At 49.5% G+C, this 23,931-nt stretch overlaps 1 protein-coding gene across 3 annotated transcripts; it reads left to right on the forward strand.

Annotated features, from left to right (window-relative positions):
- The first annotated feature begins 4,018 nt into the window (after positions 1-4,018).
- Rcc1 (regulator of chromosome condensation 1) lies at positions 4,019-18,562 on the forward strand. 3 transcript variants are annotated; one of them, XM_048350650.1, is made up of 11 exons: positions 4,019-4,105; positions 10,444-10,525; positions 11,003-11,110; positions 11,961-12,148; positions 12,583-12,762; positions 14,048-14,144; positions 14,237-14,359; positions 15,252-15,407; positions 15,603-15,722; positions 16,021-16,173; positions 17,176-18,562. In XM_048350650.1, the coding sequence occupies exons 2-11, from the start codon at positions 10,453-10,455 to the stop codon at positions 17,349-17,351; spliced, it is 1,374 nt and encodes a 457-aa protein (XP_048206607.1). In that variant the 5' UTR covers positions 4,019-4,105; positions 10,444-10,452; the 3' UTR covers positions 17,352-18,562. The 3 variants fall into 3 exon arrangements, with proteins under 3 accessions (XP_048206607.1, XP_048206608.1, XP_048206609.1); XM_048350651.1 differs by having other exon boundaries at positions 11,003-11,068; XM_048350652.1 differs by lacking the exon at positions 11,003-11,110.
- The last annotated feature ends 5,369 nt before the right edge of the window (positions 18,563-23,931 follow it).

Here is a 23,931-nt window from a genome sequence, read left to right on the forward strand (position 1 = left end):
CTGAAAGATGGTGCACCTGGAGGTTGGGGATAAAGATGGTGCACCTGGAGGTTGGGGATGTAGCTGAGTCATAGCTTGCTGTCCTGTCTTGTATGTGCGTATTCTACACAACTTGACCTCTCAATCTCAAAGTTTCTTTGAGAACCAAAGATCTGATGCATGTGGGGGGTTCTTATAGAATAGGTAGTAAAATCATTTTTTAATTAAGCCATGTGAATGAGTAAGATCTGCAAGGAGGACAGCAGAGAGATCAGAGATCCCAGGGTAAAAGCTTGGAGAAACTTCAAAGAATATCATCCAAAAAAGGAATCCACAATGGAAGCAGAGGTAAACTTAAACAGGTAAGAGACTAAGAGGGGTGATAAGAGTGTTTTGGGATGGCCACATAATTCAGAGGAGAAATTCACCTGGGAAATACTAATCAAAAACATCTGGTGGGGCTGGGGATATGGCCTAGTGGCAAGAGAGCTTGCCTCGTATACATGAGGCCCTGGGTTCGATTCCCCAGCACCACATATACAGAAAACGGCCAGAAGTGGCGCTGTGGCTCAAGTGGCAGAGTGCTAGCCTTGAGCAAAAGGAAGCCAGGGACAGTGCTCAGGCCCTGAGTCCAAGGCCCAGGACTGGCCAAAAAAAAAAAAAAAATCAAAAGTGCTTGCCTCGTATACATGAAGCCCTGGGTTCAATTCCCCAGCACCACATATACAGAAAACGACCAGAAGTGGCGCTGTGGCTTAAGTGGCAGTGTGCTAGCCTTGAGCAAAAGGAAGCCAGGGACAGTGCTCAGGCCCTGGGTCCAAGGCCCAGGACTGGCCAAAAAAAAACCCAACTGGTGGCTGGGAATGGCTTAGCGATAGAGTGCTTCCTTAGCATGCATAAAGCCCTGGGTTCAATTCCTCAGTACCACATACACAGAAAAAGCTGGATGTGGTGCTGTGGCTTAAGTGGTAGAGTGCTAGCCTTGAGCAAAAAGAAGCCAGAGACAGTGCTCAGTCCCTGAGTTCAAGCCCCAGGACTGGCAGAAAACAAACATATTTGCTGGGCACTGGTGGCTCAGGTCTGTAATCCTAGCTACTCAGGAGGCTGAGATCTGAGGATCCTGGTTTGAAGCCAGGCAGGCAGGAAAGTTCATGAGACTTATTTCCAACTAATACTCCCTCCCCCCAAAAGAAGAGAAAAGCCAGAGGTAGAGCTGTGGCTCAAGTGATAGAATAGAATGCTAGCCCCATCAGAAAAGTCCCTGTGAGACTCTATCTCGAATTAACCAATCAAAAACTAGAAGTAGTGCTGTGGCTCAAAGGGGTAGAGCACTTACTTGAGCAAAAGAGCTCAAGGACAGCACGTAGGCCCTGAGTTCAAGCCCCAGGATTGACAAAAAAAAAAAAAAAAAAAAAAAACAGTCAAGCACTGGTGGCTCATACCTGTAATCCTAACTACTCAGGAGGCTAAGATCTGAGGATCCTGGTTTGAAGCCAGGCAGGCAGGAAAGTTCATGAGACTTATTTCCAACTAGTACCCCCTCCCCCCAAAAGAAGAGAAAAGCCAGAGGTAGAGCTGTGGCTCAAGTGATAGAATAGAATGCTAGCCTTGAACACAAAGCTCAAGGACAGTGCCCAGGCCCTGAGTTCAAACCTCAGCACTAGCACTAGAAAAGAAAGGGGGGAAAAATGTGCGTGTGTGGTGCCCTTCAATAATAGATGCATGGAACTTTTACTTATACACAATTGAGTTTTACTCATCCATTAGAATAAGATATTTTCAGAGAAATGGCTGGAGCTAGAACAAATCATGTTAAGTGATGTAAGCTAAGCTCATAGCAACAAACGGCACATGCTTTCTCTTGTATGTGAAAGCTAGATCTGAAATATACTGGAACATGACAAATTATACAGGACAAACAGTGAGACTAAAGGAGGATACTCCTAGGGGAGGAACCCAAAGGCACAACGCCTCTGAACATTTAGATACTATTTGTTGAAATGAATTCCAGAAAATGAAAATGTGGTTTTTGGCGGTGGTGGTAATGTATGTTTTTGCTTTTGTTTTTTGTTTGTTCTTTTTTCTGTCTTTTGGGAGACGAGGGATGCATATACTTGAATGAAAGCAAGCATGGTACTCTGTAGACACTATGTGGAAAATGAGCTATGCAGGGATGGGAGTGGGGAAACTAGGAGAAAGCAAAGGAAGGTGACATTGTCCAAAAAGAAATGTACTCATGGGCTGGGAATGTGGCTTAGTGGTAGAGTGCTTTCCTAGCATGCATGAAGCCCTGGGTTCCATTCCTCAGTACCACAAAAACAGAAAAAGTGCTCTGGCTCCAACCCCAGATATAATCAAATGACCTGCCCAGTGCTGGTGGCTCAAGGCCTGTAACCTAGATGCTCAATGAGGTTTGAGGATCAGGGTTCAGGTAAGTCCATGAGGCTTTTATTTCCAGTTAACCACCAGAACAGCCAGAAGTGGCACTGTGGCTCAAGTGGTAGAGTGCTATCCTTGAGCAAAAAGAAGCCAGGGAAAAAAGTATTCAGGCTCTGAGTTCAAGCCCCAGGACTTCAAAAAACAAAACAAAACAGAGATACTCGATCTAATTTTATCAAACAAACCAAGTAGTCTCTGGGACTACTTGAAAGGAGAGTGAGAGGGCTGGCAAAGAAAGAAGAGTGGCTCAGGGGCTGGGGATATAGCCTAGTGGCAAGAGTGCCTGCCTCGGATACAGGAGGCCCTAGGTTCAATTCCCCAGCACCACATATACAGAAAACGGCCAGAAGCGGTGCTGTGGCTCAAGTGGCAGAGTGCTAGCCTTGAGCGGGAAGAAGCCAGGGACAGTGCTCAGGCCCTGAGTCCAAGGCCCAGGACTGGCCAAAAAAAAAAAAAAAAAAAGAAAAAAGAAAAGAGTGGCTCAAAGGGGCTCAGCATAAGGAGCTTTTTTTTTTTTTTTTTTTTTTTTTTTTTTTGGCAGAGCCCTTATGTGAAAGAGGGCCAAAGGCAAAATACACATCCAGTCCACATGGGATAGTTTGGTTAGTACTTGTTTAAGAGATCCATTAGCGGGGCTGGGAATGTGGCTTAATGATAGAGTGCTTGCTTGCCTAGCATGCCTGAAGTCCTAGGTTTGGCTTCTTGGTACCACATAAACAGAAAAGGCAGAAGTGGTGCTGTGGCTCAAGTGGTAGAGTGCTAGCCTTGAGCTGAAAAGCTCAGGGACAGCGCCCAGGCCCAGAGTTCAAGCCCCAGGACACACACACACACACACACACACACACACACACACACACGGGAGGGATGGAGGGAGGGAGGAAGGAAGGAAGGAAGGAAAAATGAACCCTGAGCCCCCAGAGAGATAGACTCACCCAGGAGCCAGGTGGAATTGGCTGCTGTTGGATGTGAGGGAGAGACCTTGGTCAGGGGAGAGGGCCTTGGCTGTCCTCTGGGTGGGCCTGAGACTGGCACAAGGTCCCCGGGGCAGGTCAAATTCCCAGAGAAAGGAAGACCAGGGGAACCAACATCATCGGAGTCACAGCACCAGTGAAGGCTCCGGCCCAGAAGACCACGTGGACACCAAAGCACACGCGGCGACGTTCACTGTCCACAAGCCGACAGGCCAGCCCTGTCGGATACAGTGCAGCAGCCTGTGTGCAGGCGAGTATTGTATGCAGCCTTGGGGCCTTGGGTGGGAAGTTCGACCCGGAGGAGGGGAGTGCTCTGGGGTCCCAGCTATAGGCTAGAGATGACCTGCGACTCCGGGAAGAAAGGCCCAGTTGTGGTTAGACCTGGTCAGATCATCTGATTTTGGGAAGGGGCTGAAGACCCAAGATGGGGGACGTCTAGTCAAAATGGAGGAGGGAATGTTAACAGTACTGGTGGGCAGTCTGGATTGGGGTTTCAAACACTCAACCCATGTGTGGCTGGGCTGGGCGACTGGGGAAGAGCCTGGCCGCAGAGCAGCCAGCCGCAGTTCTGGGGGCGGCCGCCAGGGGGCGCCGGGCCCTCTGTTTTTCTTCCTGGCCGGGGTCGGGGCCCGAGCCCGGCAGAGCGCATGCTCCGGGACAGTTCGCGGCCCGGCGGGTGAACGCCGGAGTTGGTGGCGGCGGCGGCTGCGCCCGAGGTAGGTCGTGCCGAGGCGCACGGAGAGCTCGGGGGTGGGGGGACGGGTGAAGGACTGGGCGCCGGCGTCTCGGCGGCGCGGGGCGGGCGGGGGCTCGCGGCTGGCGCGCGCCCTGGTCGCGCAGCGCCGTCCTCACGTGAGGCGGGCGGCCGGGCGCCTCGCGGGGCAGCGGCGCGTGGCTCGGGGATCCGCGGCTCCGCCGGGCCCCGCTTCCCCGCCCCCCTCCCCCCGGCCGCCGCGTCTCCCACGTCCGCCCCGCGGCGCCCGTGCGCGCGCAGGCGGGAGATTCAAACGGCCCGATCGCGGCGGGCCCGGGTACGCGCGGCCGCGGGGACCCCCCCACCGACCCCGGGGGGCCCCCGGGGGTAGCTGGGCGCGGGAGCTGCGCGAGGCCTTGTCCGCCATCAGATTGGGGGAAGATCTGCGCTCGGGGGGAGGGGGCGGGGGGGCAGGGACCCCCCGGCCCCCCGGGAACCCCTAACCAGTTGAGGAGCGTCCTGAACTACGGAATCAACACTTTGGGGAATCAACAAATAGTTTGCGAGTGGCTGGCGGCCTGGGCCACAGTGGAAGTGTTGGGGAACAATAGTGACCTGGGCGGGCCCGCGTGTGGCGCTTGCCAAACAACTTGGCACAGACTTGGGTGTGCTGGGGGGGGGGGGGGGTCCACACTTCCTGCCCAGTGTGATCCCCAAAATATGCGTGAGCGCTGTGTGTTGGCAAGTCCTTCATTCATTCATTCATTCATCAGAAATGAACTGAGGAACCCCGGCCACGTGTGACTAGTGCTTTAGCACAAATTCAATCTATGAGTCCTTTTTGGGGATCCCTACCCCGGCTCCCAGCGGTTGAGGATGGCTTACCAGTTGAGGTTCTGCTTGCTAGGGAAGAGCAGTCACTGGAGTTGGGGGGTGGTGACTGGGTCCACACCACCGGCGCAGGATGAGTGGAGGGAGCCTGGAGGGGGTGTCAGGCGGGGGCGGGGGAGGGGGGGAGGGGCAGAGGCGCTCGCCTCGGGGAGCTTCAGCAGTGTGTGGAATGATGAATCAGGCCTTCACCTTGTGGAGGTTTCGAAGAATAGGAATACCATCCTGTTGCTAGTTGGGTCTCCCTGGGCCTCCCACCCAATCCTCCTCAGCCTTAGTGTTCTTATCTGTAAAATGAAGGTAAAGGGGTCTCACCTACCCCATCATTTAAGTAAAGCACTCATTCTAACATCTGATGGACACTTGGCTCCTTCCCCAGGGAAAAACGAACACCAAGGTGTGGGCCTGTACTGGGAGGCCCGGGTGGGCCACCCTGGGTGTGAAGTGTGCCAGGTCTGTGCCTAGTTTAGCCATGACATAGCAGCTCAGCAAACGTTTGTTGACAGGAGAGCTATGTCTGTCTCACACAAAGAGGTTCTTCAGCCCCAGTCTGGCAGGCAAGTTCTGCTTCCCAGTGTGTGCTGGGAGAGGACAGCTGCTGTGGTTTCAGAAAGCTGCTTCTCTCTTCGCAGGAAGCAGGCTGTAATGGAGTCACAAGTGGCAGGCTGTCCAGTCTGCCTACCTTTTTTCAGGTGGGGGCAGCTCCAGCCCTGGTAGGGAATGGTCAGGAGATTTGGCCTGGGCACCTTCCCCTACTTTCTCAGCCTGGTCCTACAAACTTCTAGGATAGTCTGACCAATATAGGTCTTCTTCATAGAAGTTGACTCCATTATGACTTTTTTTTTTTTGCCAGTCCTGGGGCTTGGATTCAGGGCCTGAGCACTGTCTCTGGCTTCTTTTTGCTCAAGGCTAGTACTCTACCATTTGAGCCACACTGCCACTTTTGGCCTTTTTCTATATATGTGGTGCTGAGGAATCAAACCCAGGGCTTCATGTATAAGAGGCAAGTGTTCTACTGCTAAGCCATATTCCCAGCCCCATTCTGACTTTTATTTGTGACTGTATCTCACTCTTTTCCCAGATTGTAAATGTCTTTTTTTTGGGGGGGGGGGGTGATGGTACTGTACTGGAGTTTTTAAGTCAATATCAGATTTTTTAATTCATTTACTTTGTTGTTGTTACAGAGGTGATGTACAGAGGGACTAAACATGAGTCAGGTGATGAGTATAGTTCCTTTCATACAGTATCTTCTGTCAAGATCACTTTTTTTTTTTTTTTTTTTGGCCAGGCCTGGGGTTTGAACTCAGGGTCTGGGCACTGTCCCTTGAGCTTCTTTTTGCTCAAGGCTAGCACTCTACCACTTGAGCCACAGTGATACTTCTGGCTTTTTCTGTGTATGTGGTACTGAGGAATCGACCCAGGGCTTCATGCATGTAGGCAAACACGCTACCACTAAGATCAAATTTTTAAGCTGCTGAACTTGCTTGACTTGAGCCATGCCTCTTGCCCTACTTTTCTGGTTATTTTTGGGTATGAAGTCTCTAGAACTTTTCTCATTGGGCTGGTCTTAAAACACAAGCTCTGAATCTCAGCCTCCTGAATAGCGAGGATAATAGGTATGAACCACTACTACTGGATTTTAATTTTTTTAAAAATAAAGCTCAGGGGCTGGGGATATAGCCTAGTGGCAAGAGTGCCTGCCTCGGATACACGAGGCCCTAGGTTCGATTCCCCAGCACCACATATACAGAAAACGGCCAGAAGTGGCGCTGTGGCTCAAGTGGCAGAGTGCTAGCCTTGAGCGGGAAGAAGCCAGGGACAGTGCTCAGGCCCTGAGTCCAAGGCCCAGGACTGGCCAAAAAAAAAATTAAGCTCAGGCTCACCCTAAACGTGTCATTGTCCTGGCCTGCTTTCTGAATAATGCTGAGGTTACAGGCATACACCAATGCACTTGCCTCACTTTTTTTGTTTTTCTTCACAGTAGCTAGAATGATCTTAAAAATCCAGATCTGCCAGGCAAAGTGTCACAGGCCTGTAATACCAACTACTAGCCACTCAGGAAGTAAAGGCTTCAAGGCCAGTCTGGGTAAAGTTAGCAGGATTCTATCTCAGAAACAAAATACAAAAGGACTGGGGATATAGTTCAGGTTGCTAGATTCAATTTCTGGTCCCACAAATTAAGAATATTTTCTTCTTTCCTTCTAGAATGCAAATGCCATGAGTATTGGGGTCTGGCTATTTTCCCTTTTCCTGGCCAAGACCAGGCTGAGTGTGAGGTGCTCAGTAGAATCTGTGGAATGGGCAAGTGAGTGTAGGCAGCTGGAAAGGCTGAGGCTCTGGAATCAACTGCAAGGAAGGAAGGAAGGGATGCTAGCTAGTCCACCACTTGGACAGAAAAGGACTGTTGTAGCTCTTCCATTTATTGCCTTGGGTGAGTCTCCATTCCTACTGTGTGAAGTGGAGAAGAGGTGAGGTCCATTCGGTCTCTGGTTCCCTGCCAGGCTGTGCCTGTGTTAGCTGGGGCAGGCCGTAGTAACACCAGTATGGTGTTACTGGGGATGGAACCCAGGCAAATGCCGTGTTTGTTTGTTTGTTTTGTTTATTTATTGCCAGTCCTGGGGCTTGGACTCAGGGCCTGAGTATTGTCCCTGGCTAGCACTCTGTCAACTTGAGCCACAGTGCCACTTCTGGCCATATTCTATATATGTGATGCTGAGGAATTGAACCCAGGGCTTCATGTATACGAGGCAAGCACTCTTGCCACTAGGCCATATCCCAAGCCCCGAGGCAAACACTTGGTGACTGAACCACTCTCCCAGTCCATTGTGAGCTCTCCCACAGAGGTGTAGGCACTGTTATAACCCCCATTTCACTGAGGAGGAAACTGATGGAAGGTCAGCTTGAAGGCAAGGCAGCTGAGTGAAGATCTGCCTCTGGAGGGTGCACTGGATCCTGCAGCCGCCCATTCCACAGGGTTTCCCGGCCAAAGGAAGGAGCCTTAGATTTAGACAGGTTTTCCTCCATGCATGTATGTAACAAAAAAGGCTTTGGACACAGTTTGGGTGAGGTTGGGCAGACCCAGATCAGTGAAGGAGCTGTGGTTTTCAGCTGCCCTGGAGCCTCCCACATCCAAGCCACCTTGTCACCCATGGGTGATTTCCTTTCCCCATTGTGTAACACTGTCTGTATGCTACTATGAGAATATATAGGATTTTTTGCCTCATGTTGGACTGCTTAGGAAAGCCAGGCTCCTCTCAAGAGTAGCACTTGAGGAGGGCATGGTGACACATTTTTATAATCCCAGATACTTGAAAAGCCATGGGCAGAAGAATGAGGAGCTTGAGGTTGGCCAGGGCAAAGTTTGTGAGACCCTATCTCAAAGACAAATACAAGCCAGGTGTTCGTGGCTTATGCCTATAACCTTACCTACTCAGGAGGCTTAGATCTGAGAATCATGCTTCAAAGCAACCCAAGTCGGAAAGCCTGTGAGATTCTTCAGTAAACTACCAAAAAGCTGGAAATGGGGTTGTGGCTCAAGTGGTAGCCTTAAGATGAGGGACAGCCCCCAGATTCTGAATTCAAGCCCCAAAACACACACACACACACACACACACACACACACACACACACACACACACACACACGTGTCGCATGGACTTTTCTGTCCAGGCTGGCTTTGAACTTGGATCAGATCTCAGCCTTCTAGGTAGCTAGGATTGCAGGCATGGGACCCTCCCTCCCTCCCTCCCTCCCTCCCTCCCTCCCTTCCTCCCTTCCTTCTTTCCTTCCTTCCTTCCTTCCTTCCTTCCTTCCTTCCTTCTTTCCTTCCTTCCTTCCTCCCTCCTTCCCTCCCTCCCTCCCTCCCTCCCTCCCTCCCTCCCTCCCTTCCTTCCTTCCTTCCTTCCTTCCTTCCTTCCTTCCTTCCTTCCTTCCTTCCTTCCTTCCTTCCTTTTTGCAGTCATGGGCTTGAACTCAGGTGCTGTCCCCAAAGCTCTTTTGCTCAAGGCTAGAGCTCTGCCACTTTGAGCCACAGTACTACTTCCAGTTTTCTGGTGGTTAATTGTAGATGAGTGTCACTGACTTCCCTACCCAGTCTGGCATTGAATTGTGATCCTCAGATTGCAGCCTCCTGAGTAGTAAGTTTACAGGTGTGAGCCACAAGTGCCCGGCTCCATGAGACTTTTGTTTGTTTTGTTTTTGTTGCCAGTCCTAGGGCATGGTCTCAGGGCCTGAGCACTGTCCCTGGCTTCTTTTTGCTCACTCTACCTCTTGAGCCACAGCGCCACTTCCAGTTTTTTTCTATATATGTGGTGCTGAGGAATCAAACCCAGGGCTTCATGTATACGAGGCGAGCACTTTACCACTAGGCCATATTCCCAACCACTCCATGAGACTTTTATCTCTAGTTCACCACCATAAAGCTGGAAATAGAACTGTGGCACAGTGGTAGCACACTAGCCTTGAACAAAAATATTCAGGAACAGTGCCCAGCTCCTTAATTCAAGCCCCAGGACTAGAACAAGAAAAAAACAACAAAAATGTATCATCTTTGAATGTTTTCCTACTGTTCTATCATTAGTATTTCACACAATGGTTAGCTGCCCATCACTGGTCTTTTTTTCCTGAGGCTTGAACTCACGGTCTAGACATTGTCCCTGAGCGGCTTCTACTCAAGACTAGTTTGCTTTACCACCTGTGCCACAATGCCACTTCCGGCCTTTCCTGAGTAGTTTATTGGAGATGAGAGTTTCCTGCCCGGGATGGCTTTGAACTGCGACCCTCAGCCCTCAGAGACTGAGCACTGTCCTTGGCTTCTTTTTGCTCAAGGCTAGCACTCTACCTCTTGAGCCACAGCACCACTTCCTGCTTTTTCTGTTTATGTGGTGCTGAGGAATTGAACCCAGGGCTTTGTGCATATTAGGCAAGCACTCTACCACTAAGCCACATTCCCAGCTCTTACTTTATTTTATTTATTTACTTATTTATTTTTGGTTAGTCCTAGGGCTTGAACTCACAGCCTAGGCATTGTCTCTGAGCTTTTTTGCTCAAGGCTAGTGCTCTACCACTTGAGCCATAGCTCCACTTTGGGCTTTCCGGTGATTAGAGATAAGAGTCTTGGGGATTTGCCTGCATTGGCTTTGATCCTTAGATCTCAGCCTCCTGAGTAGCTAGAATTACAGGTGTGAGCCATTGGCATCTGGTATTTCTTTTTTGTTGGTATTGGAGCTTGAACTCAGGGCCTTGTGTTCACTTGGGTTTTTTCCTACAGCTGGTGCTTTACTGTTTGAGCTATACCTCTTGTCCAGCATTTTGCTGCTTAATTGGAGATAGTCTCATGGACTTTTCTGCCCACGCTCACTCCAAGCCTCAATCCTTTAGCTTTCAGCCTCCTAAGTAGCTAGGATTATAGGTATGAGCCACATTGCTGAGCTTTGCCATTTCTGATATATAATATTTGGCTGGGTTTTTCAGGATATAAAGATGCCACCCAAGCGCATAGCTAAGAGAAGGTCACCTCCAGAAGATGCCATTCCCAAAAGCAAGAAGGTGAAGAGTAAGTTGGTCTTGGTCTCTTTCTGTCTGTGAGTGGCCTCTTGGAACCCCACTGAGCAGCTGGGGCCCAGGTGTCTGGGGTCAGCTGGAGGTCTCCTAGAGTTCCTTGAACCCCACCCTTTGGGAATCATAAAAGGGGCAGGGGCTTGGCTGAACGCACTCTGGCAGTGCTGGCTGTAGCATTGGCTCCAAGCAGTAAGTAATGAATTATAGCTAGGCTTTCTTTCACTGGCTTCCAGATGAAGGCTCAAGTCCTGGCTTGGCCACTCTTTAGCTGCGAGTTGTCCACTTCATTAGTGGGGCCAAGAGGGGCGCCAGTCCCCCTCCTGGGATTGTATACCCTGGCATCCTCTGAGGGAGGTGGTTATGGTTTTCTCCATCCTGTGGCCCCCAGAATGGGACAGGGACAAGAGGAAGCCACCCCCAGTTCGGGAGTTGGGGGGCGGACACGCGCTCAGACAGTGTCTGTCTTTTGCAGACTCTCGTAACCAGGCAGTGCGGGCCACTGCCTCTCGCCGTGGTCCTGGCGTCCTCTCCGGCCAAGGTGCCTGCAGGCCAAGCCTTCCTGACCAGAAAATCGGACCAGGTGGCTCCCTGCCCACTGTATATCCGCAGCAGTAGCCTGCAGGCCCAAGCAGCTGTGGCCACATCCCAGGGGAGAGGCCAGGCGCCATGGGCAGTCCAGGGCTGCGGGTGGTGCCCACTGGTTAGCAGAGTGCCTGTGTTGCCCACTTATTGGCCCCCACCTCTCCAAGAATCATTCTGAGTCCTCATTACTCCTTCCCTTTCCTCTTCAGCTGCTAGTATGTGCTGGGGAGAGGGACAGAAGGGGCTGCAACAAATCACTGCTGGGTCTGGTGACGCATGCCTGTAATCCCAGCACTTGGGAGGCTGATACATGAAGATTGCAAGTTTAAGGCCAGCATGGGTCAGAAAAGAGTGGGAGGGAGGTGGAGTTTGGGGACTGCTTGGCCCAAGTTGTCTCTTGGACTTCATGCAAACTCTACTAGAGTTTATTGAAGAATTTACTACTTCGTGGCCATGGATAGTTTATTGAAGCTCTTGTCAGGCTTTCTTCCATTCCCTATAACAGAAGATACTAACTAGTGAAAGTCTTCGAGGAAAGCATTAGTAGAGTAAGCAGTCAGTGAAGGGCAAACATTATCTGAGCCCCAGTTGTTGGCACCCTGACTGCTGGTGGCAACATAAGCTAATCAGGAAAACCAAGGTAGATTGACTTCTCAGTGTGGAGTGTCCCCTTGTTTCTACTTCCTCCCTCCAAACCTTAGGGGTTTCATAGCTAAGGAGAGTTGGGCTCATAAAGATGGTGATAATGGCCTGAGGCAGCCTAGCACTGTGTGCTTTCAGAGCCCATGAGGGGACCCCCTTCTCTCCATCATCCTGCACACTCAGGGGCTGTCTTCTTCGCCCCTCAGTCTCACACAGGTCCCACAGCACAGAACCCGGCTTGGTGCTGACACTGGGCCAGGGCGACGTGGGCCAGCTGGGGCTAGGCGAGACTATCATGGAACGGAAGAAGCCAGCCCTGGTGCCCATTCTGGAGGATGTTGTGCAGGCCGAGGCCGGGGGCATGCACACTGTGTGTCTGAGCAAAAGTGGCCAGGTAGGTTGGAGATCTGGTATGGGTTAGACAGGGGCTGGGGAGGTGGGGGTTGGACCTTTGATCTACCACTTCCCTATAGAAATGGAGCTGGCTACCCAAGCAAGAAGTGGCCTAAACAAGAACAGCCTTTATCAGGAGCTCAACACCAATAGTGCTATCTGCTCAGGAGGCTGAAATCTGAGGGTTATGGTTCTAAGCCAGCCCAGTCAGGAAAGTCTGTGGGACTCTTATCTTCATTAAATTATGAAAAATCAGCAGTAGGAGTAGGAGTGGTGCTGTGGTTCAAGCGGTAGAGTGCTAGCCTTTAGCAAAAAAAAAAAAAAAAAAAAAAGCTTAAGAAAGTGTCCATGCCCAAGCTCCAGGACTAGCACCAAAAAGAAAAAGTAGCCTTCAAGGAGGCCAGACTTGGCACTAATGGAGCATCCTGGACACAGGTCTACTCCTTCGGCTGCAATGATGAAGGTGCCCTGGGAAGGGACACGTCTGTGGAGGGCTCAGAGATGGTCCCCGGAAAAGTGGAGCTGCAGGAGAAGGTGGTGCAGGTGTCAGCAGGAGACAGTCATACCGCAGCCCTCACCGAGGATGGTCGAGTCTTCCTCTGGGGTTCCTTCCGGGTAAGCAGAACTGACTTCTGAGTAAGAAAATCCAACTCCCTAATCCCACTTTGCTTCCTTACTGGTGGAGAGATGAAGGTCCCCAGAGAGAGCTGGGGTTCAGATCCAAGTGTTGGACTTCATCTAGGCCTATCCATACTACTACTGCAGTGCATGTTTTGAGAAAGGGATGGGTCAGGCATGCCTTTGGCTGCAGCAGATGCAGGAAGCTGCTGTTTCCACCCTTCCTGCCTCCCTTTCCTTCTCCCTTGCCAGCCCCTTTCCAGACTTCCCAGAGGCTGAGCAAGAGGGAGTTCTGGGGATGGAAACTGTCACACCTGTTTCCAAGGCAGAGGAGTACCACTCAAAAATCAGTTCAGCATTACAGCTTTTCATTCTTTGGTACTTAATTTGCTTTATAATAAAAATGAAGGAGTCAGGCTGGGGATATAGTCTAGTGGCAAGAGCGCTTGCCTCGTATACATGAAGCCCTGGGTTTGATTCCCCAGCACCACATATACAGAAAACGGCCAGAAGTGAAGCTGTGACTCAAGTGGCAGAGTGCTAGCCTTGAGCAAAAAGAAGCCAGGGACAGTGCTCAGGCCCTGAGTCCAAGCCCCAGGACTGGCAAAAAAAAAAAAAATGAAGGAGTCAGGTGTACTGTCACCCTGAAATCCCAGCACTCAGAGGCAAGGCCAACCTGGGATACAAAATGAGTTTCTGTCTCAACAAAAAAAGATCAGGAGACCAGGGGGGGAGGGGAGAAGTGGAGGTGTGGCCCAAGTAGCAGTGTGCCAGCTTTGAACAAAAAAGCCAAGGGACAGTGTCCAGGCCCTGAATTCAAGCCCCAGAACTGGCACCAAAAAGCAAACCAAAAGCTAAAGGAAATCCAGTGAGTATTTCCTTATCAGAGTTTTTTTTTTTTTTTATCTCTTTCAGTGCTGGAATTTGAACTCAGGGACCTGTGCTTTCTGTGCAGACATTCCTACCACTTGAGCCACAGCTCAAGGTTATTTAAACATTTCCATGGCACATTTCCTACTACACATAAAAGTGGTCAGGGTGGTGTACTAACTCTACCCCCACTCCCACCTGTCTCATAGTATCAACAGTAACAATTTTTTGTCAGACTTATTTGTTTCTGTTTGTAACTACTCTGCATTACTTGGACACAGTTCCCAGAGCATGTGTGATTCCACTAGTGAGCCTCTGCTGCCTGGCTCTTGGCCCCTGTCCACCATTCCTTGCCGCCCTTCATGTAGTGGGCAGGCAGGGCTGGCTACTGAGTGCACTCTCTCTCTCGTAGGACAACAATGGTGTGATTGGGCTCTTGGAGCCCATGAAGAAGAGCATGGTGCCCGTGCATGTGCAGCTGGACGTGCCAGTGGTAAAAGTGGCCTCCGGTGAGTCTCGGGCTCTAGCCACAGGATCAGCTGGACAACCTTGTTCTGGGGCAGCTCAGTGATGACCTTCTCCGCCTTCCCGTCACTTGTAGGAAATGACCACTTGGTGATGCTGACAGCTGACGGCGACCTCTATACCTTGGGCTGTGGGGAGCAAGGTCAGCTGGGCCGTGTGCCTGAATTATTTGCCAACCGTGGTGGACGCCAGGGTCTTGGTAAGTGGCTTTGGTACCTACAGTGAGGCAACATGGCAAGCCATCTCCCCTGGTGGTGGAGGTAGAAAGCACTTGTAGTGTGGTCTCAAACTCAAGCCAGGTGCTGGTAGCTCAAGCCTCTAATTCTAACTACTTAGGAGGCTGAGATCTAAGGATCACGGTTCAAAGCCAGCCCAGGCAGAAAAGTCTGTGAGACTCTTTACTCCAATTTCCCACCAGAAAAGTGGAAGTGGCACTGCGGCTTAAAGTAGTAGAGTGCTAGCCTTGAGCAAAAGAGCTTGGGAACAGGTCCCAGGCCCAAGTTCAAGCCCCACAACTGGCCATAGGGGAAAAAAAAAAAGCTACCCTTCAACTCAGCCAGGTGCTGGATGTTCACACCTGTGATCTTAGGTACTCAGGAGGCTGTGATCTAAGGGTCTCAGTTCAAAGCCAGGTAGGAAAGTCCAAGAGTTTCTCATCTCAATAACCACCAAAAAGCCAGTAAGCCAGTAGTAGTGTGGTTCAAGTGGTAAAGGGCCAGCTTTGAGTGAAAAGGCTAAGGGACAATGCTGAGGCCCTGAGTTTAAGCCCCCTCAGATTCTAGAGACCACCTACCCTAGGTCTGTGTGAATCGCGTTCTGTGCTTAGCCTCCTGGCTAGGGGACCCAGGATATAGTTTCTTGGTTTCACCTGCCCACCTCTAACCCTGCTCCACTGGGTTAATGAGAGGGCTATTCCATGCAGACTTCGCCTGCCATGACTGGGGGATTGGATTATTATTTATGCTCTGGGTTTCCTCTTCAGTAAACTCAGGATGAGTGCTCAGCCTTTTCTTCCAAGGGAAGGATAAATAGACCCATGGTCATGGAAGAAAACCCTGTGTGTGTCACCAACTGGTCTTCTTTGCCTACAGAACGACTCCTGGTGCCCAAGTGTGTGCTGCTGAAGTCCAGGGGGACCCGAGGCCATGTGAGGTTCCAGGATGCCTTCTGTGGTGCCTATTTCACTTTTGCCATCTCCCGAGAGGGCCATGTGTATGGCTTTGGCCTTTCCAACTACCATCAGCTCGGTGAGTCCTGAGCCCAGTATTGGGCCTGTGTGACTCAGTCCTGGCTCTGCCACTCATTCACTGGGGTTCCCTAACCCTCAGAGCCACAGTGTGTCTCATGTAAAGTAAGAAGATCCGTATTGAGATGAGGGTGGTCTCATCATGGGAGAGCACTGAGAAGGGCAGCTCCTGAAACATGTTCATTCCTGCTGGCAGGAACACCAGGCACAGAATCTTGCTTCGTACCCCAGAATCTGACATCCTTCAAGAATTCTACCAAGTCCTGGGTGGGCTTCTCTGGAGGCCAGCACCACACAGTCTGCATGGATTCGGAAGGTGAGACCTCTATTTGGAAGGCAGAGTGTTTCTGGAGCCTGACCTGGCCTGGCTACCCTGGGCCCCTGGTCCTTAAATATGGATCTGTTCCACGGGTTGGGCCAGACTTGAGTCCAGAAGCCAGGGCTTCCAAGCAGGAACTCACTGGGGCGCTGCATGAAAGTTCTCCAGACCTCCCCCCAAGATCACCCTCTGCCCACCTTGGGAATGGGAACAAGCTCTTGAGGACGTGAGGACCTACCTGGCCTGCAGCTGGTCTGGAGCATGTCCTATGCTACTGCTTATCTCCCTCTCACAGGAAAAGCATATAGCCTGGGCCGGGCTGAATATGGACGGCTGGGCCTTGGGGAAGGTGCTGAGGAGAAGAGCATACCCACCCTCATCTCCAGGCTGCCTGCTGTTTCCTCGGTGGCCTGTGGCGCCTCTGTGGGGTATGCCGTGTCTAAGGATGGTGAGTGGGGCTGCCCCCTAGTCTGCTTGGGATCTGGGGGTCAGGGTTTTTAGCAAACTCTTTAGCAGGCTATGATATCACCATCAGGCACAGTTTCAGAGCGGCATTGGCAATAGTATTGCTTCGCTTCTGACTCAGAAACTTTTTTTTTTTTTTGCCAGTCCTGGGGCTTAGACTCAGGGCCTGAGCACTGTCCCTGGCTTCTTTTTGCTCAAGGCTAGCACTCTGACAACTTGAGCCATAGTGCCACTTCTGGCCTTTTCTATATATGTGGTGCTGAGGAATTGAACCTAGGGCTTCATGTATACAAGGGGAGCACTCTTGCCACTAGGCCATATTCCCAGCCCCCTGTCTTTCATTGTAATAGAGAGTGTCAGAAGGTGAGGGGCTCAGGTTGGGACAGTCTTTGGAAGCTGGGCCGCAGAAGTGCTCTGTCTGAGATAATCTTGGGAGAACTTCAGGGGTGGGTTGTCAGTCCTTTATATGACCCAAGCAGAGATGCATCCAGTCTCACAGATCCTGAGAAGTGTACCTTGGGTGCCATACATAGGATTAAAGGGATATCTGACAATATGTAAGAATATCATCGTGTGTGTGTGTGTGTGTGTGTGTGTGTGTGTGTGTGTGTGTGTGTGTGTGTCCTGGAGCTTGAAGGCCTTGGTCCCCCTGTCTCTGACCTTTTTTGCTCAAGGGTAGTGCTCTACCACTTGAGCTACAGCAACTTGAGCTCCACTTCTGACTTTTTTGGTAGTTTTATTAGAGATGGTCTTATGGACCTTTTTGCCTGGGCTAACTTTGAACTTTGATCCTCAGATCACAGCCTCCTGAATAGCTAGGATTTTAGTTGTGAGCCACTGGTACCCACCTTAGGACATCATCTATTTAGCATCCACCAATGTTCCTGAACTTCCAAAGCTGAGGTTTCCAAATTCACCCCTGTGTACTAGCTTCCCACAGTCCAGAACAGTGGGCCTACAGCTGCCTCTGATTCTCTCTTGGCAGGTCGTGTTTTTGCCTGGGGCATGGGCACCAACTATCAGCTGGGCACAGGACAAGATGAGGACGCCTGGAGCCCCGTCGAGATGACTGGCAAACAGCTAGAGAACCGTGTGGTCTTATCTGTATCCAGCGGGGGCCAACACACAGTCTTACTAGTCAAAGACAAGGAACAGAGCTGACTTCTAGCCTGACTTCTAGCTCCCTCCCTGCCTCACAGAACAGGGAAGCAAAGACAACCGTGGATTCCTGAAGGCTTCTCCCCAGCCCTCAGTGCTCTGTCATCTCCTGCCTTTTCCCCATCAACAGAGAAAAGTCCTTTTCCTCTTCTTTCTGGAGTCATCCTGGAATCTGCAGGATGAAGCTCAGGATGGGAGAACTTAGACCTTTGTGATTGGTTAGACCCCTTTTCCCACTTCCTACCTCCCTCAGTCCTGGCTGGCCTTGGCTTTGCCTACCAAAGCTTTCTTTTCTAGGTGTTTGGTGCCTGCACTGTGAAAAGTTGGGGCTCCATCAAGTCCCAATTCAGTTATACACCACTCCTAGCAGTCCCCAGGCAGGCAGCTGGGACAGTCATGTGGCCCAGCTGGCATAGACCCATGTCTGGGCAATCTAGAAAAAGGGCAGGGCTAGAGAGCTGTGGGAAACCCCAAGCCAAATATCTGGCTCTGAACAGGTGTCCATGGGGCAAGACAAGAGATCCACTTGATGAAGAAAAATGGCAGCTGGCTGTTTTCCCAGAAGTACAAAGCACACTCTTGCCCCCCAGGGGTGCCTGTGTACTCCTACATCCATTTGACTCCACTGCAGCAACCAGAAAGCCATACCAGGCTGGGCTGGGAAGTCAAAGCAGGGTGTTCACAGGGGGAGGGGGAGGGGTTTATAAACCATGTGTGGCCGCACAGAGGTAAATGGGGAAGGGGGCTGAGGCTGGTCCTGAGGAAAGGAAGCAGCAACATGTACAGTAGCTAAGAAAATAGTTTTGATTTTTTTAACTGTAAAATATTTTGGAGGGGAGAGTGAAATCTTTTAATAAGTGAAATATTTTAATAAATCTAGAGTTTTATAAAAAGGCCACTTGTTTTCTACACACTCCTGGTTTTTAAGGGAGTGCCTGCCAATTGCCAGGCCCTGTTGCAAAGGGCAGAATAAGCCATGTCTATGAACTAGGTGTTCAGGATACAGGTTGAAGCATGTCAAGGTGCTGGAGTGTGTCTGCTAGCTAGCCAGCTGTACACACCCACCAGAGAAGAGGACTTAGGATTCAAGAATCACTAGATTTTCATTTTAGTGATGCTGCATAACAGAAGACAGATGGGATGTCAGATCTGTCTCCAAAGTAGCTACGATTACAGGCATGAGCCACTGACACCCATCTAGTATTCTCACAGTGAATCTTTAGAAATGCTTTTGAGTACCTATAGCATTTTCAACAACTGATCTGCATTGATTAGAGGGCTGAGGATGTACCTCTGTGGTATTTCAGCATACCTAGGTTTGATCCCCAGCAACAATAATTAGATACATATTAATGATTTGGCAGTTTATACATGTTAATTCTGTTTTTAATAAGCATTTCAGCAACCAAATCAGTAATCTGCACAATACAGTGGTCACCAGCTATGTGGGGCTGTTTTTTGTGGGGGTATTTTTGCTAGTCCTGGGCTTGAACTTGGCCTGAGCACTCTCCCTGGTTTCTTTTTTGCTCAAGGCTAGCACTCTACCACTTGAGCCACAGCGCCCCTTCTGGCTTTTCCTATATATGTGGTACTGAGGAATCGAACCCAAGGGCTTCCATGTACATGAGGCAAGTACTCTCCACTATGCCATATTCCCAGCCTGTTATTTATTTTATTTTTAATTTAAACTTTGAAGCCAAGCACCAGTGGCTGTGATTCTAGATACTCAGGAAGCTGAAATCTAAGGATTGTGATTCAAAGCCAGCCCAGGCAGGAAACTCCTGAGAGACTTATCTCCAATTAACTACCAGAAAAACAGAACTGGTGCTGTGGCTTAAGTAAGTGGTAGAGTGCTAGCCTTGAGTTGAAGAGCTTAGGGACAGGGCCTAGGCCCAGAGTTCAAGCCCCATGATTGACAAAAAATGATTAAACTTTGTTGAACAAACCACATTTGAAGTACTTGTAATTGATGCCTGTGGTGGTATTGGACCATGCAGATACAAAATTTACCTATCAATGCAGAAAGTTATGATTGCTTTTATTAAAAGTTACCAAGTAAAGGACTGTAGGCCATGTGTAAAATCCCAGCACTTGGGATGCAAAGGCAGGAGGATCTTGAGTTCCATATGAGCCTGACCTGCATCTTGAGATCTTCCACAAAAATAAAGTGTAGGAGTTGGAGATTCAACTCAGTGGAAGAGAATTTGCGTGGCAAGTGCAACGCCCTGAGTTTGGTCCTCAGCTCTGCAAAAAATAAAGTACATGTAACAGGAAGGTTGTTTTTGTTTTACTATTTTTTGTGTGTACTGGTACTGGAATTGAACTCAGGGATAGGGACGTTCTCCCTTAGCTTTTTTGCTCTAGGCTATCACTCTGTCTCTTGAGCCATACCTCCACTTCTGCCCTTTTACTAGTTAATTGAAAACAAATGTCCCAGATTTGTCTACTAGGGCTTACTTAGAATCTCAATCCTCAGTTCTCAGTCTCCAGAGTAGCTAGGATAACAAGTGTGAACCACTGATACCTTTTTGTTGCTTTGTTTTTGCCAGTCCTAGGGCTTGAACTCAGGGCCTGGGCACTGTCCCAAAGCTGCTTTTGCTCAAGGATAGCACTTATCACTTGAGTCACATTGCCATATCCGCCTTTTTCTGTTTATGTGGTACTGAAGAATCAAACCCAGGGTTTCGTTTATGCCAGTCAAGCACTCTACCACTAAGCCTGCAGTTTTGATTTTTGACAGTACTGGTACTAAGGTTTGAATTCAGGACATTGTGCTTGCCAGACTGGCCCTACCATTTGAGCTACAACCCCAGCCCTTGTTGCTTCCATTATGTTTTGAATAATTTTCATTATATTATGAAATGGCCTGCACAGCAATCATCCTATTTATGCTTCCTCTATGCCTGGGGTGGCAGACATGCCAGCACAGCCAGCACATGAGATGAGATCTTAGGAATTTTTGTATGTGGTTGGATTACAATTATGCCACTACCAGGGCTGGCTTAAAGTTTTAGTTATGCGGGGCTGGGAATATGGCCTAGTGGCAAGAATGCTTGCTTTATATACATGAAGCCCTGGGTTCGATTCCCCAGCACCACATATATAGAAAATGGCCAGAAGTCGCGCTGTGGCTCAAGTGGCAGAGTGCTAGCCTTGAGCAAAAAAGCCAGGGACAGTGCTCAGGCCCTGAGTTCAAGTCCCACAACTGACAAAAAACATAGTGTCTAATCCTAGCTACTCGAGAGAGTCTGAGATCTGAGGATTGAGACTCAAAGCCAGCCCCATCAAGAGACACTGATCTCCAATTACACATCAAAAAAGCTCTAAGTGGGACTGGGAATATGGCCTAGTGGCAAGAGTGCTCGCCTCCCAGGACTGGCAAAAAAAAAAAAAAATTACAATCAGAAGATAGAGGAGTGTGTATGTACAGAAGCAGTAAAATGAAAGTATAAATGAAGGTAGAGTCGGAATGTTATTTAGAAATCTATTTTAGATAAAAGGTTTGTAAACAGCCAAGTAAAGAGTGAAGTTAGTAAAGGGCTAATGCCTGTTTATATCAAATTCAAATATTTCCAATTTTTGTAGATTATTTTTGAAACCTTATACAAATGTGATTTGAAAACAAAATGAGGCTTGCATTGTTAATTTTTACTTATTTATTTTTTTTGCCAGTCTGGGGCTTGGACTCAGGGCCTGAGCACTGTCCCTGGCTTCTTTTCACTCCAGGATATCACTCTACCTCTTGAGCCACAGAGCCACTTCTGGCTTTTTTTGTTATGTAGTACTGAGGAATTGAATCCAGGGCTTCATGCGTATTAGGCAAGCACTCTACCACTATGCCACATTCCAAGCCTGTTAATTTTTTTTTTTTTTTAATACTTAAAGTCTGGTGCTGGGCACTAGCTGCTCATGCTTGTAATCCTAGCTACTCAGGAGGCTCAGATCTAAGGATAACGGTTCAAAGCCAGCCCCAGCAGGAAAGTGTATGAGACTCTTATCTCCAATTAACCACCAGAAAACCAAAAGTGGAGCTGTGGTGCTCAATTGGTAGAGTGCTAGCCTTGAGTAGAAAAGCTCAGGGACAGTGCCAGGACCTGAGTTCAAGTCCCACAACTGACAAAAAACATTGTCTCTAATCCTAGCTACTCGAGAGAGTCTGAGATCTGAGGATTGAGACTCAAAGCCAGCCCCATCAAGAGATACTGATCTCCAATTACACATCAAAAAAGCTCTAAGTGGGACTGGGAATATGGCCTAGTGGCAAGAGTGCTCGCCTCTCATACATGAAGCCCTAGGTTCCATTCTCCAGCACCACATATATAGAAAATGGCCAGAAGTGGCGCTGTGGCTCAAGTGGCAGAGTGCTAGCCTTGAGCAAAAAAAGGCAGGGACAGTGCTCAGGCCCTGAGTTCATGGCCCAGGACTGGCAAAAAATAATAATAATAATAAAATAAAATATATATATATATATATATATATATATAATTCAAGTGATAAGAGTGCTAGTCTTAAGCAAGTAAGCCCAGACAGTGCCCAGTCCTTAAGTCCCAAGACTGCTACACACACACACAAAAAAAAACTTTCATAAAGTTGAGTGCTGGTGACTCACTCATGCAATCCTAGCTACTAAGGAGGCTGACATCTCTGAGGATCGTGGTTTAAAGCCAGCCTGGGCAGAAAAGTCCATCAGACACTTATCTCCAATTATCTACTGAGAAAAATCTAGAAGTGGCACTATAGCCCATTTGGTAGAGCACTAGCCTTGAGCACAAAGAGACTCTGGGAGACAGTGCACAGGCCTGAGTTCAAGCTCCCCGACCAAAAAAGAACAACCTTCCATCTGGAAAATAAATGTTAAGCATATTAAGAGCACAGCATGTGACTAATCTACAGAACAAAAAGGTGTTATCATTGGAAAGCCTGTAACTGCCAGGTTCTGGGCGCAGTGCTTTCCCATCTTTTTTTCCCCTTCCAGCACTATGAAGTAAATAGTGCTATTAAGCACATAAGGTTCACAGGTTAATGACCAAACAGCCAGAGCTAAGGGTGGGACTACTGCTCCCATAGTCTATGTCTATGGCCAATGTCTCTAACTTCACCATTGTTGCTGTAGCCAGAGGACAAGTGGAAACTGGAGGTTGGGCCTGTTTTGAAACAGGTAAGTTCTCAGTTGGGGGCTGCCTCCTAACCTTTGCCAGGTGTGGACTGGCCAGGTACCTTAAAACTCACTGCAAAACTTGACCATCAGACATGCCAATCACCAGCAACAGAATAGCTGGTTAGGAAGTGGGCACCAGTGTGGTGCTGAGGCCTGGGAGCTCTCAAGATTAAACTAGTCCACTCTGAGTATGATGACAGTCCTGGCTGTGAGGCTGGCTAGATTGCCAATCCTTCTTGCCATAGGAAGGGATTCAGGAGGAACAAGACTTGGGGTGAGGAGATGATGGGGTTGTTTAGGGATCCCGATTTTTACATTCCCTTTAACTTCATCCACCACAAGACTATATAGACATGAGTGCAGAATTCCATTCCAGTAGTCAAAATAATCTCACTTTCTGTGATCAGGGCAGCCTAGAGTGGGGCGGGGATGGCTGAGGCAGTAAGGGAACAGTGGCTGTCCCTGGCCACAGCTTATGGGCCCATTCCAGTTACCCTCTAAGGTTTTTTTGTTTTGTTTTGTCTTGTTTTTGTCGGTCATGGGCTTGAACTCAGGGCTTGGTGCTTTCCCTGAGCTCTTTGGCTCAAGTCGAATGGTTTGAGCCATAACAGCACTTCCAGTTTTCTGGTGGTTAATTGGACATGAGTCTTGCAGACTTTCCTGCCCAAGCTGGCTTTGAACCTTAATTGTCAGAAGCGTGAGCCACCAGTGCCTGCTCCCTTTTTTGTTTCTTAAGAACGTATATTTGAAATGTACTCATTACTTATGTAACTGTAACGCCCTGTTCAGCATCTTCACAATAATTTTTTTAATGTACATTTGCGGAATGTCTATGTTGGTAAGAGTCGAAGAGGAGCCAAACCAGGGCAATCCTCGGTCTGGTTCTGGTTCTGGCCCCTGGGGCGCGTTGCGTTGCTGCGCCTCGCCAAATCGAGGAAATCAGAGATCTTCAGCTCACGGCCAGGCGGAAGGATGCCAAGTCTGTCAAGGTCAAGACAAACAAAGACAACGTGAAACTCAAAAGTCTGCTGCAGCAGGTAGATAGATACCTGCACACCCTGGTTATCATGGACAAGGAGAAGGCAGAGAAACTGAAGCAGGTTTCCGGCCAGGTCTCGGACCTCAGCCTCCTGATCGCTGGGGTTATAGAGGTGAGCCACCGGCGCCCCGCTACGCTAGACCTACAGATCTCTCGTAACGAGCGTGTATTGCTCTCCTAGTTGTATCTGAATGTCCATAAATACTCACGCCAGGTTCTGTTTCTTAAATAAAGCGGGAGGCGGCAGAACGTCGCAGCACCGCCGGCGCGCTCGCGCCCGACGCCACTCCGACCCCGCCCACCGCGAGCCGGAAGCGGGCGCTGGGTCTTCCGGAAAGTCTGGCGCGGAGCGCTGGACGGGCTCGGCTTCTGGGCTTCCGAGCGTG

Source organism: Perognathus longimembris, chromosome 7 (assembly GCF_023159225.1).
Source record: "Perognathus longimembris pacificus isolate PPM17 chromosome 7, ASM2315922v1, whole genome shotgun sequence".
Classification (NCBI taxonomy): domain Eukaryota; kingdom Metazoa; phylum Chordata; class Mammalia; order Rodentia; family Heteromyidae; genus Perognathus; species Perognathus longimembris.